This window comes from Protobothrops mucrosquamatus, unplaced genomic scaffold (genome assembly GCF_001527695.2).
Source record: "Protobothrops mucrosquamatus isolate PMUCROS unplaced genomic scaffold, P.Mucros_1.0 scaffold25, whole genome shotgun sequence".
NCBI lineage: Eukaryota > Metazoa > Chordata > Lepidosauria > Squamata > Viperidae > Protobothrops > Protobothrops mucrosquamatus.
In genome coordinates, this window is record NW_015386410.1 from 1175688 (window position 1) to 1195881 (window position 20194).

At 42.8% G+C, this 20194-nt stretch overlaps 1 protein-coding gene and 1 pseudogene across 1 annotated transcript; both read right to left on the bottom strand.

Annotated features, from left to right (window-relative positions):
- Positions 1 to 2574: 2574 nt before the first annotated feature.
- On the bottom strand, positions 2575 to 9133 carry LENG1 (leukocyte receptor cluster member 1). Its single transcript, XM_015810959.1, has 4 exons — positions 8912 to 9133; positions 6021 to 6194; positions 4890 to 5149; positions 2575 to 3569 (listed from the first exon to the last, which is right to left on the bottom strand). Exons 1-4 carry the CDS (start codon positions 9041 to 9043, stop codon positions 3335 to 3337), a joined length of 801 nt encoding a protein of 266 aa, XP_015666445.1. The 5' UTR covers positions 9044 to 9133; the 3' UTR covers positions 2575 to 3334.
- A 4175-nt stretch (positions 9134 to 13308) lies between these two features.
- Positions 13309 to 20194, bottom strand: part of LOC107283082 — a 33326-nt pseudogene continuing 26440 nt past the window's right edge.

A 20194-nucleotide genomic window follows, 5' to 3' on the forward strand; every position in this document is an offset into this window, starting at 1 on the left:
CCTCCCCCATTTTTTTTTTCATTTTTTTTGGGTGCAAACTCCGTCCCCTGTTTGGCTATCATCAAATGCCCAATGTGACCTTGACAATATCAGGTCCCATGAACCTTATGGTGACCGTTCTCCGACCCCTCGTCCACTCGCCATTGCTGAAAATGGCAGATTGGCAAAAAATAATAGGATTGCAAATTTGGGAGCATCAACCTCAGGTTACAAAGTCTCCCGGTGACCACGGAAATTCTGGTGGATTGGCCCCTGTCAGCTTTTGGCTGCCCTAATTTTGACTTGCTTTTTCTGCAAGTTGTAAGGAGATCCCTATGCCCTTAGTTGTCCTCATTTGGAAGAGTCCCTTTCCTGACTGGAACAATGATGTTAGGGATTCTACATTCTCCCCAACAGCTGCTTTTCCTTTCCTTTCCAATGTTCCAAAATATTGCCACCGTAAATTTGATAAGAGCTTGTATCTAATCTGCTGCTCCTCCCACAGGAAGACACCCCCCTCCCCAATAAGACTTGCAATTTATTCCTAATTGGAAAGGGAGACATTTGGGAAAACTTGTGGGGGGGAGGTGGGACCGATCTCTCCTCAACCAGCCCCCTGAACTGGAGCATCCTGCCCACGCCGCTGTTAAGATATTTTTTCGTAAGCCTATTTTCATTTTGGAAAATATTTATGAATAAATAGTTTTATATGAGTGTTCTTCTTCTGTTGTACAGGGAAGGGAGACGAAAACCACCAAACCTTGGGGGTGGGAGAAAGGACTCCATAATCTTTTGGGATATGAGCTGTGAGCCAGAATGACACATAATATATTCAAGCCCTGTCTGGAGGCTCCCTGGAATATACAGGTAGTCCTTGACTTATGACCACAATTGAGCCCAACGTTTTCTGTTAGGTGAATCTTGCCGTTTTATGACCTTTCTTGCCACTGTTATATGAATCACTGCAAAGTTAATAGCACAGTTGTTAATGAATCTGACTTTGCTTGTCAAAAGGTCACAAGTGATCACGTGACCCTGGGATAAATATGAATTGGTTGCCAAATGTTTGAATTTTGATTATGTGACCATGGGAATGCTGCAAATGGTCGTGTGAAAAATGGTCATAAGTCACTTTTTTTAGTGCTGTTGTAACTTCAAACAGTCACTAAATGAACTGTTGTAAGTCAAGGACTGCCTGTATTGCCTCCAGTGCTATCCTTTTGAGCCCATTTAAGGGCTGGAAGCCACATTCTCTGTACATGAAGTATGCATGTGGTAGTGATGATGTCACCTTTATCAAACCTACTTAGAAGCCTAAACCAAGAAAATTTATTTTTATAAATATGACTAGAAGTAAATTTCCTTGGCGTGCTTTCCAGCCACATGCCATTTTTTGACAGTTTGTAATACTCCAAAATAATATAACTTATGGCTGACCAGGACAACATCAGAATGACAATTTAATATATTAAAAGGGAAATGTTTATTTGGATAATGAAGAAGCAGCCAGATACAACATGTGAAGCAAATTGTGGCTATTATTTCACAATCAATCTGGGAGAATCCTGCAGTAATCTGATCACAGACAGTAAATCATGACTGTTTCCAGTACACAAAGTGTGCTAAGCTTTTAAGTCATGTTGCAAACCACTTTCTCAAGTGGAATAAGCCAATCAAAACTATGACTATTGTTCAGGAAGTATCCTTGTAAGATGTGGCCTTGAAATTTCAAGTCATGGACGATCTGCACAATCCTGTTTTTATATAATTTGGCTAATTAGCATATCACAACCTTTCTTACATCACTTAGCCTGCATTACTGTGAAGTACTCCAGTCTTTCACAACTAGAGCAGGGCTTTTCAACCAGTGGTACGGGTACCACCTGTGGTACATTGGCACCTGGCAGGTGGTACGCGACCATCCTAGAAAAGTGGTAACGGGGGAGGGGAATGAGCTGAACCGGTGGCAGCACCGCACAAGCCTGAGCGAGAGACGGCTGGAGCTGCAGGGCTGTCAGGGCTCAGCAGAAGCGCCAGGATCAGTGCCACTTTCCAGCTGATTGGTGCTTCTTCGGGGCTGTTGGCTCAGTGGAAGCGCGAGTCTCCAGCTGGAGCTCGGCGCTGATCCTGGTGCTTCTGCTGAGCCCTGAAGAAGCACCAATCAGCTGGAATGTTGCAGCATCTCCAGGGTCTTGTGATTTACATTCAGATGCTTGGCAACTGATTCATATTTATGATGGTCAGTGTCCCAGAGTCATGTGAAGTGACCAAAACCTGCTGCAACCACCCAGCAAACGGGGGGGAATAAAAACCAAACACCCCCTCACCCCACCCCCGCTGCCAATCAACAGAAATGCTCACAACAATGGAAACCTCAGGAGGAAGAGCGCGGCTGGGTGGGCAGGCAGGTGTCTTGCTTGGCTGTGGCTTGAGGGGCACTTTTTTCAGTGCCATTGTAATTTCAAACAGTCACTAAGCGAACTATTGTAAGTCGAGGACTACCTGTACTTTATTACTTTTTTCCTTTTTTTTTTTGGTCAAGTTTTTGACACTTTGCTGGTGGTACTTGGATGTTGCCATATCCTAAAAGTGGTACAATGGGTGAAAAGGTTGAAAAGCCCTGATCTAGAGAATATAACATTACAAAATGCTCTTATTATAGGGATAAATCTTCATAGTGGTCCAAAATCATTCTTGTGCTCATTTCCCTAATGGCAGAAGATCACATACAAAGACGAGCACTGAATTACAACAGCAGGAAACTGGCAATACTAATTTTCTTAACTAACTGGACCACGTACAAAAAAACGGAAGAATGATCCCTCCAGGATCTTCCACCATTCGTTCTTGAAGAACTCAGTGTATCCCAGGTTTGGTGCTTTTAATTAATACCTTGGTCCATCTCTTAGGGCAGTAAATTAATATTTTGAGACAGATGTACATGGCACTGCCTCAGTTCTCCATACTGCGTGAGATGGGTTTGCTGCTGCTGCTACTTCTGACTTTTAAAATTAAATTCAGAATCATCCACGTGATGCCTTTTAAAAACTTTTTTATTTTCCTTCAGGAAAGCTATAAAAATTTAGGCAAGTTACTGGATCAGGAAATGGTATCCTTTATCAATCCAGCTTTTATCTATTTTCTGGCAATTCAAGGCAAACAGCAAAAATAGATTTATTAATTGCTTGGCTGATTTTCCTGCTCAATATTGTGTTCCAAGGACTGATAATAATTGAGTAAAAGCTGTCCTAGAGGCTATATGACAAAGACATTTTTGGCCAGGAATTCTATGAAGCATTTTGCACTGAACATTTTCAGCTGAAGGAATTGGGTTTGACTAACCAGATTTCCTGCTTTACACCCACTCAATTCGACTGTCTCTCACTACTCTCTTTCTTGCCAGCTGAGGGTTGAACTGTGAATTGTAGCCACGTTTCCTTTCATCCATTTCCTCTTCTTCCTCCCGGAGTGGACCCATTCCAGATCTCTGGGCAAGAAGAGATTCCGTTCGAGCTCGTTCTGCCTGCTCACGCTGCAACCTCTCCTGGCGGAGCTGTTCTAGAGAGCATGATGTGGAAGAAGATGGAGGCCTGTGAAGGAAAAGAGAAAACGATAGGAAGGGAAGTGAAGAGATACGGGACCCAGGAAAGTTCATCAATCCTTGCTCTTCTAAGTGAAGAGCCGCAAAGATACGGCTTGCCTAAATTGTGTCTCCTCGATCAGATGTTTTGGGCTCTCCAGGTATGCACTGAATTGTAGGGAAGAAATTACAAGTTGTAGGAGCCATGGTGGCACAGTGGTTAGAATGCAGTATTACAGGCTAACTGCCCACAGCCAGGATTTCGATCCTGGCAGCGCTCAAAAGTTGACTCAGCATTTCATCCTTCCAAGATCGGTAAAATGAGGACTCAGATTGTTGGGAGGCAAAATGCTGATATCTAAATCGCTCAGAGAGTGCTGTAAGGCAGAATATGCTATGTAAGTGCTATTGCTAGTCCTCGACATACAGCCATCCGTTTAGTGACTATTTGAAGTTACAGTGCCATGGTCACTTGTTCAAAATTTGGATACTTGACAAGCGACATGCATCGCATGTCCCAAAGTCATGTGATCACCATTTATAACCTTCCCAGCTAGCTTCTGACAAGCAAAGTCAGTGGGGGAAGCCAGACTTGCTTAACAACTGTGGCAAAAGATCATTAAATGGGACACAACTCGCTTAACTGTCTTGCTCAGCAATTGAAATTTTGGGCTCCACTGTAAGTCGAGGACTACCTGTATAGTTCAGCAGGACAGATTTGCTTTTGTATTCCTAAAGGTCCAGTTAAAACTAGCTGATAATATAATGTCAGGCATAGAATATGAAGTACTGCAGCATTAGAATGGCTATTCTTTTAATCGGCTTAACTCCAACATAGCTGATACTGTCATGCCCTGTGATTCTATAACGGCTACACATAGCTGGCTTTATTCAAGACAAGCGAAAGATGCATCCCAATAAAACAGCTAAAACACTGGCCTCACGAAGGCAGCTTGAGAGCTATATACAAAATCTGATCTAATCCTCAAACACCAGTAGGCCCACCCTTCTATATTGTGCTCTCCAGAGTGATATCTCTTCCAACAACATCAGCCCAAAAATACACCTCCAGATTCCCTAAGTATTAACCTTAGTTTGTTTCTTGCAGGTTGATGTTCTATCTACATCAAGCAAGGGCTTCAATTTAGAGTCCACTTAGTTTCTCCCCGCTTCTTCTCCAAAAGTCAAAGCTATCTGACAAAGAGAGAGCGGTTGACTCGTGGATGCTCTAAAACAAAAAACAAAAAAACTCCCATCACAGTCACCGAACAGCCATTTGCTACTCGATATTGGCAAATTTTCCTGAGTGCACAACAAAAAGGGTACCCACCTAAGTGCTAGGTTCCCTTTGCTTTCTTTGTGCTTTGGTTTTCCTTTTTCTTTCTTTTCTTCCTTTTTATGAGAGGACTTCTTCTTGTATAAATATTTCCCCATCTCAGCCAGGGGGTCCAGCCTTCCCTTAAGTTTCTCATCCTTGGCAATGGCTTTGCTCCGATCTGGCAGCTCCTGGTACCAGGGAGCAGAGGTCTGAGACTCTGCCGCACTTTGGCCCAAGTAAGTCAGGATACCTAGAGCTTTTTCCTTTCGTTCCTGTAAGGAATAAAAAGCCAAGGAAATTAGTCATGCTATCCATCCATCCATCCATCCATCTTATGGACACACTCTGGTGATCCAAGTATATAATTTCTCTCCAAAGAAGTATTGCCCTATTCTTCTTCTCTAAAGCAAACTGCTTATCGTGGATTCAGTGGATTCCCTGGGATCCAATGTAGAATATAATTAATTGATTATAATCCCTCCCTTCTCCTGACAGGTTTTAGTTAACAGTAACCAATAGGCATTGGGCTACTCTGGTTTAAGGTACAAACACCTGATTATTTAGGATACAAAAGTTAGCTGAAGTTGTCCGAAGGTTGAATCGTGGTAACAGGACTTTTTTATTATTTTATTAGTCTGAGACGTTTCACTGCTCCTCCAAGCAGCTTCATCAGTCAGAGCAAGCTAGTTCGGCAGAGAGTCACTGAAATGTACCAACTCTTGCCACAATCTCAGGGCTTCCTCTCCAAAATGTGTTGCAATATGTCAGTGAAAACTCGCAGTCATCCAGACAAAGATGTCTGAAAGTTGAATCCAGTTGCCGTGATTCAACCTTCAGACACCTTTGCCTGAATGACTGAAGAGTTTTCATCGACATATTAGCCTGAAGTTGTTTAGATTATCAGGAAGGAAAAATACAGTCCATGTAAAAAAAAAACCTGCTAAATCAGGATTCCATTTACCAACAAGCAGATTTATTTAATATATTTAAAAGGTCTGTGCCTAAATATTAATGCTACTGTCCATACTTCGTTCTCAGAACCCATAAACGGGAGCCTGCCTATCTCAAAGCTCTCAGTGCCCAAGTAGGCAAACTAGAGAAAACAGAATTTTGGCAAACTCCAATCTTACTTCCCACCATTACCTTTTCCTGCTTCTTCTCCTCCTCGTATTCTTTGTTGCCGACCTCTTGCAACCCCTGAAAGAGGTTAAGATGTCCTGAGGGCTTTTCTGAATCCAAAGAAATAAGGTCTGAGCCACTCTTATCACCTCCTGGAGCTGACAGACGTGCTTTCTTCCGTAACAGTTCAGTCCGGGCCTAGAATCAAAGGCAGATATTTGTCCAAAGCTCATATTTAGGTCAACGCTTCTATTTGTCCAAGACAACATCCTAAATAGCATGGAAGCCTCTGTGTGTTTCACGTCAAGAGCAAGTAAGATGGTAATAAAAACAAATCTAACACATTTGCGCCATAAGAGTCTACATTTAATTATTGTGTTTAAATAGAATGTGGATAAAGCAGCTATCCTCTAAATTAGACGACTCCTCAGATAATAGGACTACAGTAATACAATCAAGGACACAAATAATGGCAGATCCTTGATTTTGAAGATTTCCTTTATTATCTTGTATCATTATTCTCTATGTATCAACAATCACCTTTCCAACTTTTTAATCTCTCGCATCATTCTATTTAATTTACTGCATGATAATTGACTTCCTGTTGTAATAAGGATAAATTGTTTCAATTCAGGATATAGACCAGTGATGGTGAACCTTTTAGAGACCAAGTGCCCAAAAACCGCCCCCCGCCCCTGCTCCACCTCTCGCCCTGCTTGCTCTGCCCCCTGCTCCACCCGCCCACAGGGCCATGCACTGCCTCAATGGCCCACCGTAGCAGATCACCCAGGCAGCCTTGCAGCACCATGGCAGCCACGCCCTCCGCCCACACCCTGCAGCAGCATCTGTACACTATGGAGCGCGAGGGCAGAGTCTTGTCCCTGCTGCCCGGCTATGTCCTTGGCTGTGCTGCTCCATGCAGGCCACGCCTGGGGGCTGCTGGAGAGGAGGGGGCCGCAGGGGGAGACGGGGCTGGGGCGATGGCACACGTGCCCACAGAGAGGGCTCCAAGTGCCGCCTTTGGTACGTGTGCCAGAGGTTCACCACCACTGATATAGACTGTGTCATTAAAGGCGAAGAAAAAAACATTAAAAGAGTGTTAGTGTAGGAGAAGTACACAAAAAGGCACTTTAATAAATCATGCAGAGCTTTACATCTCATTCAGTGGTTCCCTACATATTAACTTATGCCTCAGACCAGTGGTGGCGAACCTATGGCACAGGTGCCAGAGGCGGCACTCGGAGCCCTCTCTGTGGGCACACATGCCGTTGCCCCAGCCTTGCCTTCCCCTGCGACCCCCTCCTCTCCAGCAGCCCCCCTGAAGGAGAGTCGCCCTTGAGCGTGGCCCACACGGAGCAGCGCAGCCAAGGACATGGCAGCCAGGCAGCGTAGACAAGATTCTGCCCTCACACCCCATCATGCAGTTGATGCTGCAGGGCGCGGGCAGAGGGTGTGGCCGCCATAGCGCTGCTGGGTTGCCTGGGCGATCTGTGGCGGGCCGTGGAGGCATTGAGTGGTCCTGTGGGCAGGCGGGGCGGGGGATGGGGGGCAGAGCGGGGACAGGCAGGGGGTGGAGTGGGGGCGGGGCCAGTTTTTGGGCACTCAGTCTCTAAAAGGTTCACCATCACTGCCTCAGACGAAAGGAAACAGCAATGGGATCTCCAACATTAGAAGAATAACAAAAATAGTCCTATGACACCTTGTCAGTTTTCTTCTTTCTTCCACTGATTTAATAACAGCAGCAGATATCCTGATTTCAATCAAATCCCAGACTAAGTAAAATCAATTTTGGCAAAGAATTTATTTCCTCGGTTTAAAACTAGGGCCTTTCAGACTGGCTGTTCTTAAATTAGGCTTTTCTCAAATTTAATCCATTCAGGCCAGATGTACAGAAGAATCCCAGGTACTGAATGGTGTTTCACATTCACAGTTAGCTGCCAATTATAACCTCGGATAAAACTGCTGCCTTTCATAAAGCTCCAAAAACCTGGCACTGTGTTCGAGTCTGGGGCTCCAAGCATGCCAAGTGATCGGTCTTCTGCATCTTTGGAAGAGTGTTGATTTTCTTAGCTGCTGTGTATTTTGGCTTGTGTGTGTGTATTATTTTAATTTTATCACTGACCCCCATTCAGAGTCATTGTTGAGATGGACAGCTATGTAAATTGAATCATTAGATAAATAAAACTATATCAGGCTTTTCAACAGATGGCCCACGTCATTAGAATATCTTCCCAGCAGAAATGTAAAGAAATCTCATTCTTGGAATATATAAGAACATCCCAAATATAACTTTGAGGCTCAAGTCATCTTTCTGATTTGTTTAAATGCATTCTTTTTTAACCGAGGATGCTTCTGTATTACAGAATAGAGAAAATCTGAACAAGGAGGCAGGCAGTTTGATTCTGACAACCATGGAATCCCACTGTTGTCAAAAGCAAACTGCCTGCCACCTTGTTCAGATTTTTTCTAAAAGTCTGCATAAAATTCAGGTTTGGCTTGGTTTATTAATACATGCAGGGAGATGAATGTAGGATCATTCTGTATGCAGAATGAACAAGGAGATAGATCCAGACAGAACGTTTAGATCCCATATAAAGCTTTTTCTTAAATGTAATCAAAGAGTTATTTTGACCTCACTTCCTCACTAGGGAGTTAGTTCTGTCCATTTGGAAGCACTTAACTTTTATGGATTTGATTAGATGCAAAGTATTATCATAACCGAAATTCGACTTAAAAAGAAATAAATTTGACATTCATTTCCCTCCCAGAAATATTTCCTCCAGAAAAAAAAAAGATGAACAGAAGCCGCATGCGCAGTAGTTTTTACTATTGCGACTTGGAATGCAGCGCATGCGCAATAATTCCAAACCTTACAGTGCGGTCCTCTTTGCGCATGCCCTTTCATGATTATTTACCTCCTGTTCAGCTAATAGGACTCGGGCCTCCCTCTTTTGTCGCTGAACTTCAGCCTCTGCTTCGTCCCGGCGTACGCGAGCCACATTGTCTTTGTTGCGAACATGCCACGACTTCTTAGGAAGAATATTCATTCCCGCAGCTTATGACAATGCTAGAATCGCCACAAATGTCCTCCGTTTCCTGAATCGTTCTTCACCGGCTGCCATCGAGCTCCGCCCCCTTGCTCTATTAGGGGCGTTGCCGTTGCCTCCGTACTGTACGTGCTTCATTGCATCCACTCATGTTTGCCTGCGCGAACTCGGGCGGCCTTTGCATCCGGAGCTGCTATTTGATTGGTTTGGACCAGTGTTCTTCAAACTTGGCCACATGCTGGCTGGAGAATTCTGGGAAATGAAGTCCACACACATTAAAGTGGCCAGGTTTGGAAAATCATTGGTTTGGATTGACCGTACTAAGAATTGGGAATTATATTTGTTGAATGCTGAAAAATCTGTGATTGTGAGACCAAGAGTGGTATTTGCTTTTTAAAACACACTTTACCATTTCTCCCTACATGCTAAATTAAGTGTCACTTGCAGCACTGTGGAAGGGAAGACTGGACATCAGTAACTCTTTTCACTGCACAGTTGGACTACTGCAATGCACTCTATAGGAGCTGCCTTAGCCTATAGCACTCCTTTAGGAAGTATTTCCCAACCGTAGCCATTTTAAGATGTGTGAATTTCAGCTCCCAGAATACCCTAGCCATTTTAAGATGAATGTGGCTGGGATATTCTGGGAATTGAAGTCAACATCACTTTAAATGGCTAAGATTGGGAAACATCGCTTTAATGGCAAAAGCCAGTTTGGTGTAGTGCTTAAGGTGCTGGCCTAGAAATCAGCAGGCAGTGAGTTCTAGTTCTGCCTTAGGCATGAAAAATCATCTGGGTGACTTTGGGCCAGGCACTACCTCAGCTCAACTCACCTCAGAGGGTTGTTGTGAGGAAAATAGGAACAGGAAGAAGTACTAGGTGTATTCACTGCCTTGAGTTACTTATAAAGAAATACAGGTGAAATTTTAAAAAATCTTAAAAACTCAATACGTTTTTGTCAACCATGGAACATCTGTGCCCCAGGTCCCTAACTGGCCACCAATACATTTCCAGAGGCACTTTAGAGTTTCAGTACTGCTTTCTCCTAGTGGAATTGACCCATCTAGCACATGTTTCTGGGGGGGAAATTGTTAGTGGTCCAGAGCTTATAAATTTTACTTTTATGTTCTACCCCTTATTTTATAGAGTAGCATTCCTCTCGAGACTAGGTTAGTACCTTCCCAGAAATTGAGGAAAACACCTCTTCCAAAGACCATATGGAGAATGATGAGCCTGTATCATCGAGGGTATCGTTTTGCTGAATTTATGGGTTTTATGTTCTGTTTTTACCATTTTCCCAGTGTTAACGAGCAGAAGACTATGTTGATCACTGTTATATACAAATACAATCCAGACAACTGCAAGACTGAGCAAAGATTTGGCTTTCTCTATCCATTTGCTGTTGCCTAATAGTCTTCTGCAATTTTGTAGCTCAAAATTTAGGTATTTATGGCCGCTATATCAAAAGAGAATACTGTAGTTTGAAATGTATTACTGGGTGCATAGCGTTTTGCAGTACTGTAGTAGAAATACGTTTATTTCAGCCAATCAACCTCATGTTATAGAATAATATGGCTTTAAAAAATTAAATATTATTTAAATTATGTACTACAGTACTTGGATCAACTTTTAAATATTTGAAATTTATGTTTAAGCATAAGAAAGAAATGCAGCTAGTTCAAATCAGTGACTATTTAGCCAAACATTCTTCCCTCCACATCTGACTAACACTGACTGCTTACAGGTGGTGCTCAACTTACAACCATTTGTTTAGTGACCATTCGAAGTTATAACAACACTGACAAAAATGACATACAACCAATACTTGCACTTACAATCACAGCATCCCCACGGTCACATGATTAAAATTGGTGCAGTTGACAATTCATATGTATCTATGACGGGTGTCAAACTGCCGGCCCGCAGGCCGGACATGTCATCGGGAAATCACGCCCACCCCATTGCCGGCAATGGCGAAAAAGCTCCAATACGTTGCGCGACGTCACGTGACATCGTGAGTTTGACATGTCTGATCTATGACAATTGCAGCTTCCTGGGGTCCTGTGATCACCATTTGCAACCTTCCCAGCCGGCTTCTAGCAAGCAAAGTAAATCGGGTTGCTTAACAACCATGTAATTAACTTAACATCTGTAAGTGATTTGCTTAACAACCATGGCAAAAACGTTGTAAAATTGGGTGTGATTCACTTAACAATTCCCTGGCTTCACAACAGAAGTTCTGGTCTCAGTTGTAGTCATAAATTAAGGATTACCTGTATTAGAGTCATTCTGGCATGATTTAGTAATCCTTAATAGTACTGCAAATAAGTCTATAATTGTCCATCCATTATTGTTGGGGGATACAAAAGTTAAAGATACTAATCTGTCCAAAGTCACATATAGTGAAACCATGACAATGATTAAACTGGAACGATCACCCTCCAGGAACAATTTAATTCAATGTAGATACTTGGATATAAATCCTTTGTTGGATTTTCTTTCATAACAATGCGTGCAATGACAACTTATGTCTACAAATATCAGGAGCTTTCTAGTTTATGGATTGGCAACAATTTAAAGAATAATTTATTCAGTGTTCCGTTATTTTACCACCAGATTTTGATTTATATGGTAATGCATTTTTAAAAGATTCATGTATAAACCTATCCATGAATAAGCTAATTGTGAAAATTAAAAAAAACAAAAAATTCAAAGGATTGGCTTATGTACAGGTGCCACACTTTTCATAATATTTTGTTTAAAAATTTGAGGAATGGTTTTCCATAAATCGGCTTATATGTGAGTATACAGTACTGTATATATGGCATCTTTTAATCAGTGACAGTTTTTCTTGCTCAGTCTAATTCCTGATGAAATTATTAATTTTACTTGAATCATTCAAATGATCATTTTAAGGGGTTCCAGTTTGAGAATAGCAATAAGCACTTAGACTTATATACCGCTTTACAGACCTCTCTAAGCGGTTTACAGAGTAAGCATATTGCCCCAATAATTTGGATCCTCATTTTGCCGGAAGGATAGAAGGCTGAGTCAACCTTGAGCTGGTGAGAATCGAACTGCCAAACTGCAGGCAGCCGGCAGTCAGCAGAAGTAGCCTGCAATACTGCATTCTAACCACTGTGACACCATGGCTCAAGAATGTTTGCTCTAGTGCAGGGCTTTTCAACCAGTGGTACGGGTACCACCTGTGGTACATTGGCACCTGGCAGGTGGTACGCGACCATCCCAGAAAAGTAGTGGGGGAGGGGAATGAGCTGAACCGGTGGCAGCACCGCACAAGCCTGAGTGAGAGATGGCTGGAGCTGCAGAGCTGTCAGGGCTCAGCGGAAGCGCCAGGATCAGCGCCAGTCTCCAGCTGGAGCTCGGCGCTGATCCTGGTGCTTCTGCTGAGCCCAGAAGAAGCGCCAATCATCTGGAATGTTGCAACATCTCCAGGGTCTTGTGATTTACATTCAGATGCTTGGCAACTGATTCATATTTATGACGGTCACAGTGTCCCAGGGTTATGTGAAGTGACTAAAACCTGCTGCAACCACCCAGCAGACGGGGGGAATAAAAACCAAATACCCTTCACTCCACCCCTGCTGCCAATCCTCAACAGAAATGCTCACAACAATGAAAACCTCAGACAGGAGGAAGAGCGCCGCCGGGTGGGCAGGCAGGTGTCTTGCTAGGCTGTGGCTTGGGGGGGATTTTTTTCAGTGCCACTGTAACTTCGAACAGTCACTAAGCGAACTGTTATAAGTCGAGGACTACCTGTACTTTATCCCTTTTTTCCTTTTTTTTTGGGTGGTCATCAAGTTTTTGACACCTTGTTAGGTGACTGGTGGTACTCGGATGTTGCCATATCCTAAAAGTGGTACAGTGGGTGAAAAGGTTGAAAAGCCCTGCTCTAGTGGTCTTCTTTCTAATTATTCAGCTGATTTGACCCAACCTCGCTTCTGAGTCCAGACAAAGTCAAGCAGCTGCTAATTCATTAGAGCTAGATGGATATATAATATAATATAATTTCCCCATATTTAATCATTTTTGCCTTCTGTTTTGTTAACAATTATAACTGAGCAACAATTTTCAGAGGAACTTGGAGGCCACCATAGTACATTGCTGCAGTGCAATTTAAAAACCATAATATGAAAGTTATTTATGTATTTATTTATTAAATTTATATGCTGTCCATCTAGCATATCTTGAAGTATTGCTGATTAAGATGACAAAGGTGTATTCTCGTAGACATTTCTTGTCTTTCACTGGCTCAATTCTGAAATCCGTTTCACGAGGAAGAACTTGTCCTGACCCTCCTGAGAGAAAGAAAACATTGAAAGCAATGAAGTCTCTCTCACAATTCGATAGTGGATGAAGCAGCTGAACATGCATAGACAACCACAGAGATATGGATGAAACTGAGGTAGGGGGGAGGGGGCTTCCCCTTTCTGATATATGTCCCCCTGGGTTTGAGTGGGGCATCAGCCACAGCCTAGGGAAGAGGGGTAAGATGGCAATTGTCATCCATGAAACTCATAACACAGGGGTCTTCAAACTTGGCCCTTTTATGACTTGTGGACTTCAACTCCCAGAATTCCTCAGCCATTGTGCCTGGCTGAGGAATTCTGGGAGTTGAAGTCCACAACTCATAAAAGGGCCAAGTTTGAAGACCCCCTGCTCTAACAGATGCAAATAATTGAATTTTGGAACCTAAGACTGAAGCATTTGGGCTTGTCTACCACCTTCCTGCTATTTGCTGCTCCGCTCCTTGTGGAGCTGGTGTGGTGGGTAAAGCATCAGGCTACAAACTGTTAGACTGCTAGAAACTAAAGACTATGAGTCCTCATCCCACTTTAGGGACAAAGTCAGCTGTGCGATCCTGTGCGACCCGGTCATTCTCTCTCAACCCTAGGAAGGAAACAATGGTAAACCACTTCTGAAATCTTGCCAAGAAAACTGCAGGGACTTATCAAAGGGTCATCACTGACTCAAAGGCAGAAAAAAAAGCATGAGTAAACCAAAGCTTTGTAGAATAGCATGCTGCACAAACCAGATTATTTTAACTAATTCAGCAAACAATTTTAAAAATCCCAGTGTAGTGTCATGTATGGATTTAGCATTCTTTACTCCATCCCATCATTTCATTGAAAAAAAAACTTTTAAGTACAGGAAGCTTTGAATAGAATAGAGCTAGAAGGGACCTTGGAGGTCTTCTAACCCAACCCCCTGTTCATGCAGGAGATCCTATACCATTTCAGACAAGTGGCTGTCTAGTCTCTTCTTTAAAATCTCCATTGATAAAGCACCCACAACTTCTGAAGGCACGTTGTTGCATTGGTTAATTGTTCTCACTGTTAAGAGGTTTCTCCTTAATTCCAGGTTGCTTCTCTACTTTTATTTATTTATTATTTATTTTATTTATTAAATTTATATACCGCCCTATCTCCCTTACGGGACTCAGGGCGGTGAACAGGCGATACTAAAAACCACAATAATAAATAAATAGTTTCTGTTCTAAAATCAAATTAAATAACAGGCCTGTTCTAAAAACACCCCATACAAAAACCCCCACTAAAACATAATCAAACTACGCCAGGCCGGCCGNCAACCCGAGCAGAGGCACGCAGGCCTCTATTTATACCTTCTGATCCCCGGGCAAATCCAACCAATCACAAGGCGGTCTTTTCCCGCCTTGCGCATGTGCGCAAGGCCGGCGCCACTCAGTCTGGTCCCGGGCAGCTTTTGCAAATGCCCGGGACTCTTGCAACGTCCCGAGCCTGCTTTTGCAGGCTCAGGACACAACAATCTAGGAATTATTTTTTTGTGCCATCTTATGCCTGGCACCAAGACCTGATCTTTTTGTTCTGGAAAGGTATAAAAGGTGGAAGACATCTTTCCTTGTTGTTGCCTTCATCTCTCTACCAGCCACAAAGAGAGATGGGGTCACCCAACTCTATTTTGATCAAAATAAAAGTTGTTTGCTTGCTGAAACCTCGACTCAGGAGTTTCTTTGGCTCTTTTAAATTCCTGAGTAATGCTGGGGCAGTTGTGAGGCTAAGTGGAAAACCTTACAATACAAATGATCATTTTAAGGGGTTCCAGTTTGAGAATAGCAATAGCACTTAGACTTAAATACCGCTTTACAGACCTCTCTAAGCGGTTTACAGAGTCAGCATATTGCCCCAATAATTTGGATCCTCATTTTACCGATTTCGGAAGGATGGAAGGCTGAGTCAACCTTGAGCTGGTGAGAATCGAACTGCCAAACTGCAGGCAGCTGGCAGTCAGCAGAAGTAGCCTGCAGTACTGCATTCTAACCACTGTGCCACCATGGCTCAAGAATGCTTGCTCTAGTGGTCTTCTTTCTAATTATTCAGCTGATTTGACCCAACCTCGCTTCTGAGTCCAGACAAAGTCAAGCAGCTGCTAATTCATTAGAGCTAAATGGATATATAATATAATATAATTTCTCCGTATTTAATAGTTTTTCCCTTCTGTTTTGTTAAAAATTATAACTGAGCAACAATTTTCAGAGGAACTTGGAGGCCACCATAGTACAGTGCTGCAGTGCAATTTAAAAACCATAACATAAAAGTTATTTATTTATTTATTTATTTAACTAGCATATCTTGAAGTATTGCTGATTAAGATGACAAAGGTGTATTCTCGTAGACATTTCTTGTCTTTCACTGGCTCAATTCTGAAATCCGTTTCAGGAGGAAGAACTTGTCCTGACCCTCCTGAGAGAAAGAGAACATTGAAAGCAATGAAGTCTCTCTCACAATTCGATAGTGGATGAAGCAGCTGAGCGTGCATAGACAACCACAGAGATATGGATGAGCCTGAGGTGGTGGGGGGAGGGGGCTTCCCTTTCTGAGATATATCCACCTGGGTTTGAGTGGGGCATCAGCCTAGGGTAGAGGGGCAAGATGGCAATTGTCATCCATGAAACTCATAACACAGGGGTCTTCAAACTTGGCTCTTTTATGACTTGTGGACTTCAACTCCCAGAATTCCTCAGCCAGTGTGCCTGGCTGAGGAATTCTGGGAGTTGAAGTCCACAAGTCATAAAAGGGCCAAGTTTGAAGACCCCTGCTCTAACAGATGCAGATAATTGAATTTTGGAACCTAAGACTGAAGGGCATTTGGGCTTGTTACTGTTCTACCAGCTTCCTGCTATTTGCTGCTCCGCTCCTTGTGGAGCTGGTGTGGTGGGTAAAGCAGCAGGCTACAAACTGTTAGACTGCTAGAAACTAAAGACTATGAGTCCTCATCCCACTTTAGGGACAAAGTCAGCTGTGCGACCCTGACCCGGTCATTCTCTCTCAACCCTAGGAAGGAAACAATGGTAAACCACTTCTGAAATCTTGCCAAGAAAACTGCAGGGACTTATCAAAGGGTCAACACTGACTCAAAGGCAGGAAAAAAAGCATGAGTAAACCAAAGCTTTGTAGAATAGCATGCTGCACAAACCAGATTATTTTAACTAATTCAGCAAACAATTTTAAAAATCCCAGTGTAGTGTCATGTATGAATTTAGCATTCTTTCCTCCATCCCACCATTTCATTGAAAAAATTTTTTTTTAAGTACAGGAAGCTTTGAATAGAATAGAGCTAGAAAGGACCTTGGAGGTCTTCTAACCAAACCCCCTGTTCATGCAGGAGATCCTATACCATTTCAGACAAGTGGCTGTCTAGTCTCTTCTTAAAAATCTCCACTGATAAAGCACCCACAACTTCTGAAGGCAAGTTGTTGCATTGGTTAATTGTTCTCACTGTTAAGAAGTTTCTCCTTAATTCCAGGTTGCTTCTCTCCTTGATTAGTTTCCATCCATTTTTTCTTGTCCTGCCTTCTGGTGCTTTGGAAAATAAGTTGATCCCCCTCTTGTTTGTGGCAGCCCCTCAAATACTGGAATACTGCTCTCATGTCACCCCTAGTCCTTCTTTTCTCTAGACTGGCCATACCCAAATCCTACAACCGTTCTTCATATGTTTTAGTCTCCAAGCCTTTAATCATCTTAGTTGCTCTTCTCTGCACCTTTTTCACAGTCTCAACATCTTTTTAGTAGTGCGGTGACCAAAACTGTATGCAGTATTCCAGGTATGGTGTTACTGAGGTTTTATAAAGTGGTACTAATATTTCATATGACTTTGATTCTGGAAGCATGTCTTTAAGAAGATAGATAATTTCCCTAGCTAGCTAATTGGCTTCCATAGTCTCACAAGATAGGAACTAAGCCTGCACAGAGTTAATATTAGAATTTTTTAAGCTGAGGCAAAATGACTACTAGTCTCAGAAACTCTAAACACAAATTTCTGCTTGATAATATTTGAAGTCCTTTCCAACAATTATTATAAGAGAATCAACTTTGCATCCGCAGAACCATAATTAATATATCATTGCCCTCTCCCCATCTTTTCTGCCTGCCCATTGCCCATCTTGAGCTATCCAGTCCTGGAGTCAATTTTTCACCATCTCATACCCACTTTTGGATTGCTTTTAATTTGCTACTCACGAGATGGAGCTGTCCTTTGAGAGCTTTGATCCTAGAACTGTATGAGTTGGCCAGGGCCTTGAGGTAGAACATGAAGACGCTTGAAGAAATGATGGAGACAGAGAGAGAGAGAGAGAGAAAATAATAATTATGATATTACTCCAGATGGTACAATCCTTAGGATGTGAGACTCCTTTTCTTCCCATGCCCCATTCTCCAGACTCCTGTAGAAGCCACAATTCCTCACCTCAGAAGCAGAAACAAGGGCGCAGAAAAGGCGACTGAGCCCACAAATCTCAAGAAGTTTTGGGCACCAGCAGGTAACTCTGACACAGCCTTGCTGACCACATTCCACATGGTGGATTGATTACGGAATGGGCCACATGCTTTTGAAGGCGGTAGTCTGTAGGGAAAATTGGGAGTGAGATGGTAGCTAGCAGGGAATGCAATTAAAAATGTATTTTATTTACTTAAATATAATACTCTTGCTCACTTTGCTCACTCATCAAAGCATAACATAGTTTGCTTGTTTTTGAATCAAAAGTGTTCTGTGAATAGCAATAGCAATAGCTCTTAGACGTATATACTGCACCACAATGCTTTACAGCCCTCTCTAAGAGGTTTGCAAATATTGCACCCAACAATCTGGGTCCTCATTTTACCGACCTCGAAAGGATGGAAGGCTGAGTCAACCTTGAACCGGGGAGAATCAAACTGCTGGCAGTTGGCAGAATTAGCCTATAATACTGCATTCTAACCACTGCGCCACCATGGCGCATTGGTTATTGGTGTGTAAACCATAGTTTAAGGCTTACTCTTTGCCTAAAGGTAGCCAAATCGGGTTTATTGTGTAAACTATAGTTGAGCAGCATTGGCTTAGCAACACTTTTAATATTCTACTTTTACAGATGTAAATCATATAGATTCCATATGATGTCCCAAGATGAAAATCAACAAAAATATTTATTGGAGCTTGCTCCCTGTTAAGATTATAGGGGACTCTAATACTTACATGAATATGCTATATAGGGCTAGGACACAAGATATCATGAGTCCCAGGAGCAGAATTAAAAGAAAAGAAGAGTTGGAGCTTGAAGCACGAAATGTGCGTTCAGCTGGACGGCAGTTGGCATAAAGGGTGAGCTAGAAGAAGGGAGAAAAAAAAAACCAATCAAATCTCTAGAGCAGCATTTCTCAAACTCAGCAACTTTACAATGTGTGGACTTCACCTTCCCAATTCTGGGGAATTCTGGGAGATGAAGTCCCTCTATCTTAAAAGTTGCTGAGGTTGAGAAACACTGCACTGGAGTCTGGGATCATGTCCATTTTTTGTTGAAAATGTTCCCAATTTCTTAGAAACCATCTGCTGTCATTTTATTCACTATTTCCATAAAACTGGGACTGGATCAAAGTGTTTTATTTATATTTTTAGAAATGTATGCTCAAAATGATTTTTAAAATTGTTCTTCTTGTTTTCCTTTTAAGCCATTTTTCAAATGCCCCTGAGATAGATCCTTGCAATGAAGGTGCTCCATCTTGGTATTGTTATTTTTGGCTATTTGTGGACATGGGTCTGTGGCAGTGTTACTCAACCTTGCCAGCTTGAAGATGTGTGGACCTCAACTCCCAGAACTGAAGGTGGGAACATAGGATGAAGGCAGGGAAGGGAGAGGTACATTCAAGAATTGCTAAATGGATATCAGCCCTTCATGGTAGACCAGGCAAGAACACCAAAGTTATGAATGCTAATTCCACTTTTATTATAAGGTTACAGTAGAATCTTGCATGTCTGAATGTGCCTCTCCTCTTCCTGCCCTTACCCTAAGAACTAGGGAACGACAAGAGACATTTCAAATTACATTTCTGTCCCACGCTATTGTTTCTCTTATCTGACTATTGTTTTGGCTGTAGCTCTTCCTCCTGTTCCTCAAGGTTATTCTCACAACACATTATAATTTCTTTAAGCTTTCAATTCAGCAATCCCATCAACACTTGCCCCAAGTCCCTGTCAACAAACAAAGGTTTCATTGAAGACAGAAAACAATTTGAAAGCCACTGTTCTGGATTTTCCCATAGTAATCAACCAAGACCCCATCCATTGCCCCTTCTCTGCTCCCCCTTGTCATTACACTTAGGAGTTATTGTAGAATCGGGGTGTATGGGGTGTTCAGGGAGGGGTAGCACCTCTGGTGGAGGGCATGCCATGCCCTTTTTTTAGGGCAGCTCGTACACCTTTGGTCCCCACCTGACACAGCTCTCACCTGTGGCTCCTAGTAGCTGTAACATGCGCAGCGGCCACACCCCGGGCAACAGCTTCGACAGGCTGGCCAAACCAGGTTGAGAGTAGCCGTTGTGTCTTCGACATTCGGTGAGCAAGGGATTTGTCTATCCCAAGCATGTGAAGACAGACTCTGGCGGATTGAGCGGATGAGACCTATTAAAATAGGACCAACAATCATGAAGGCAGTTTCTGCAAGCGACGTGGTACGCTGAGAGCATGGCAAGACACGAAAGATGCCCTGGTCAACCACTGCGCCCAGCCCATCTCCAACTGTCTCGACTTTTGTCCTGCCATTGGAACAAGATGGAATCTGGGAAGAGAGAGTGAGGCTGACTATGCGCACCTCTCCCTCACTTTAATCCAATCCACGCG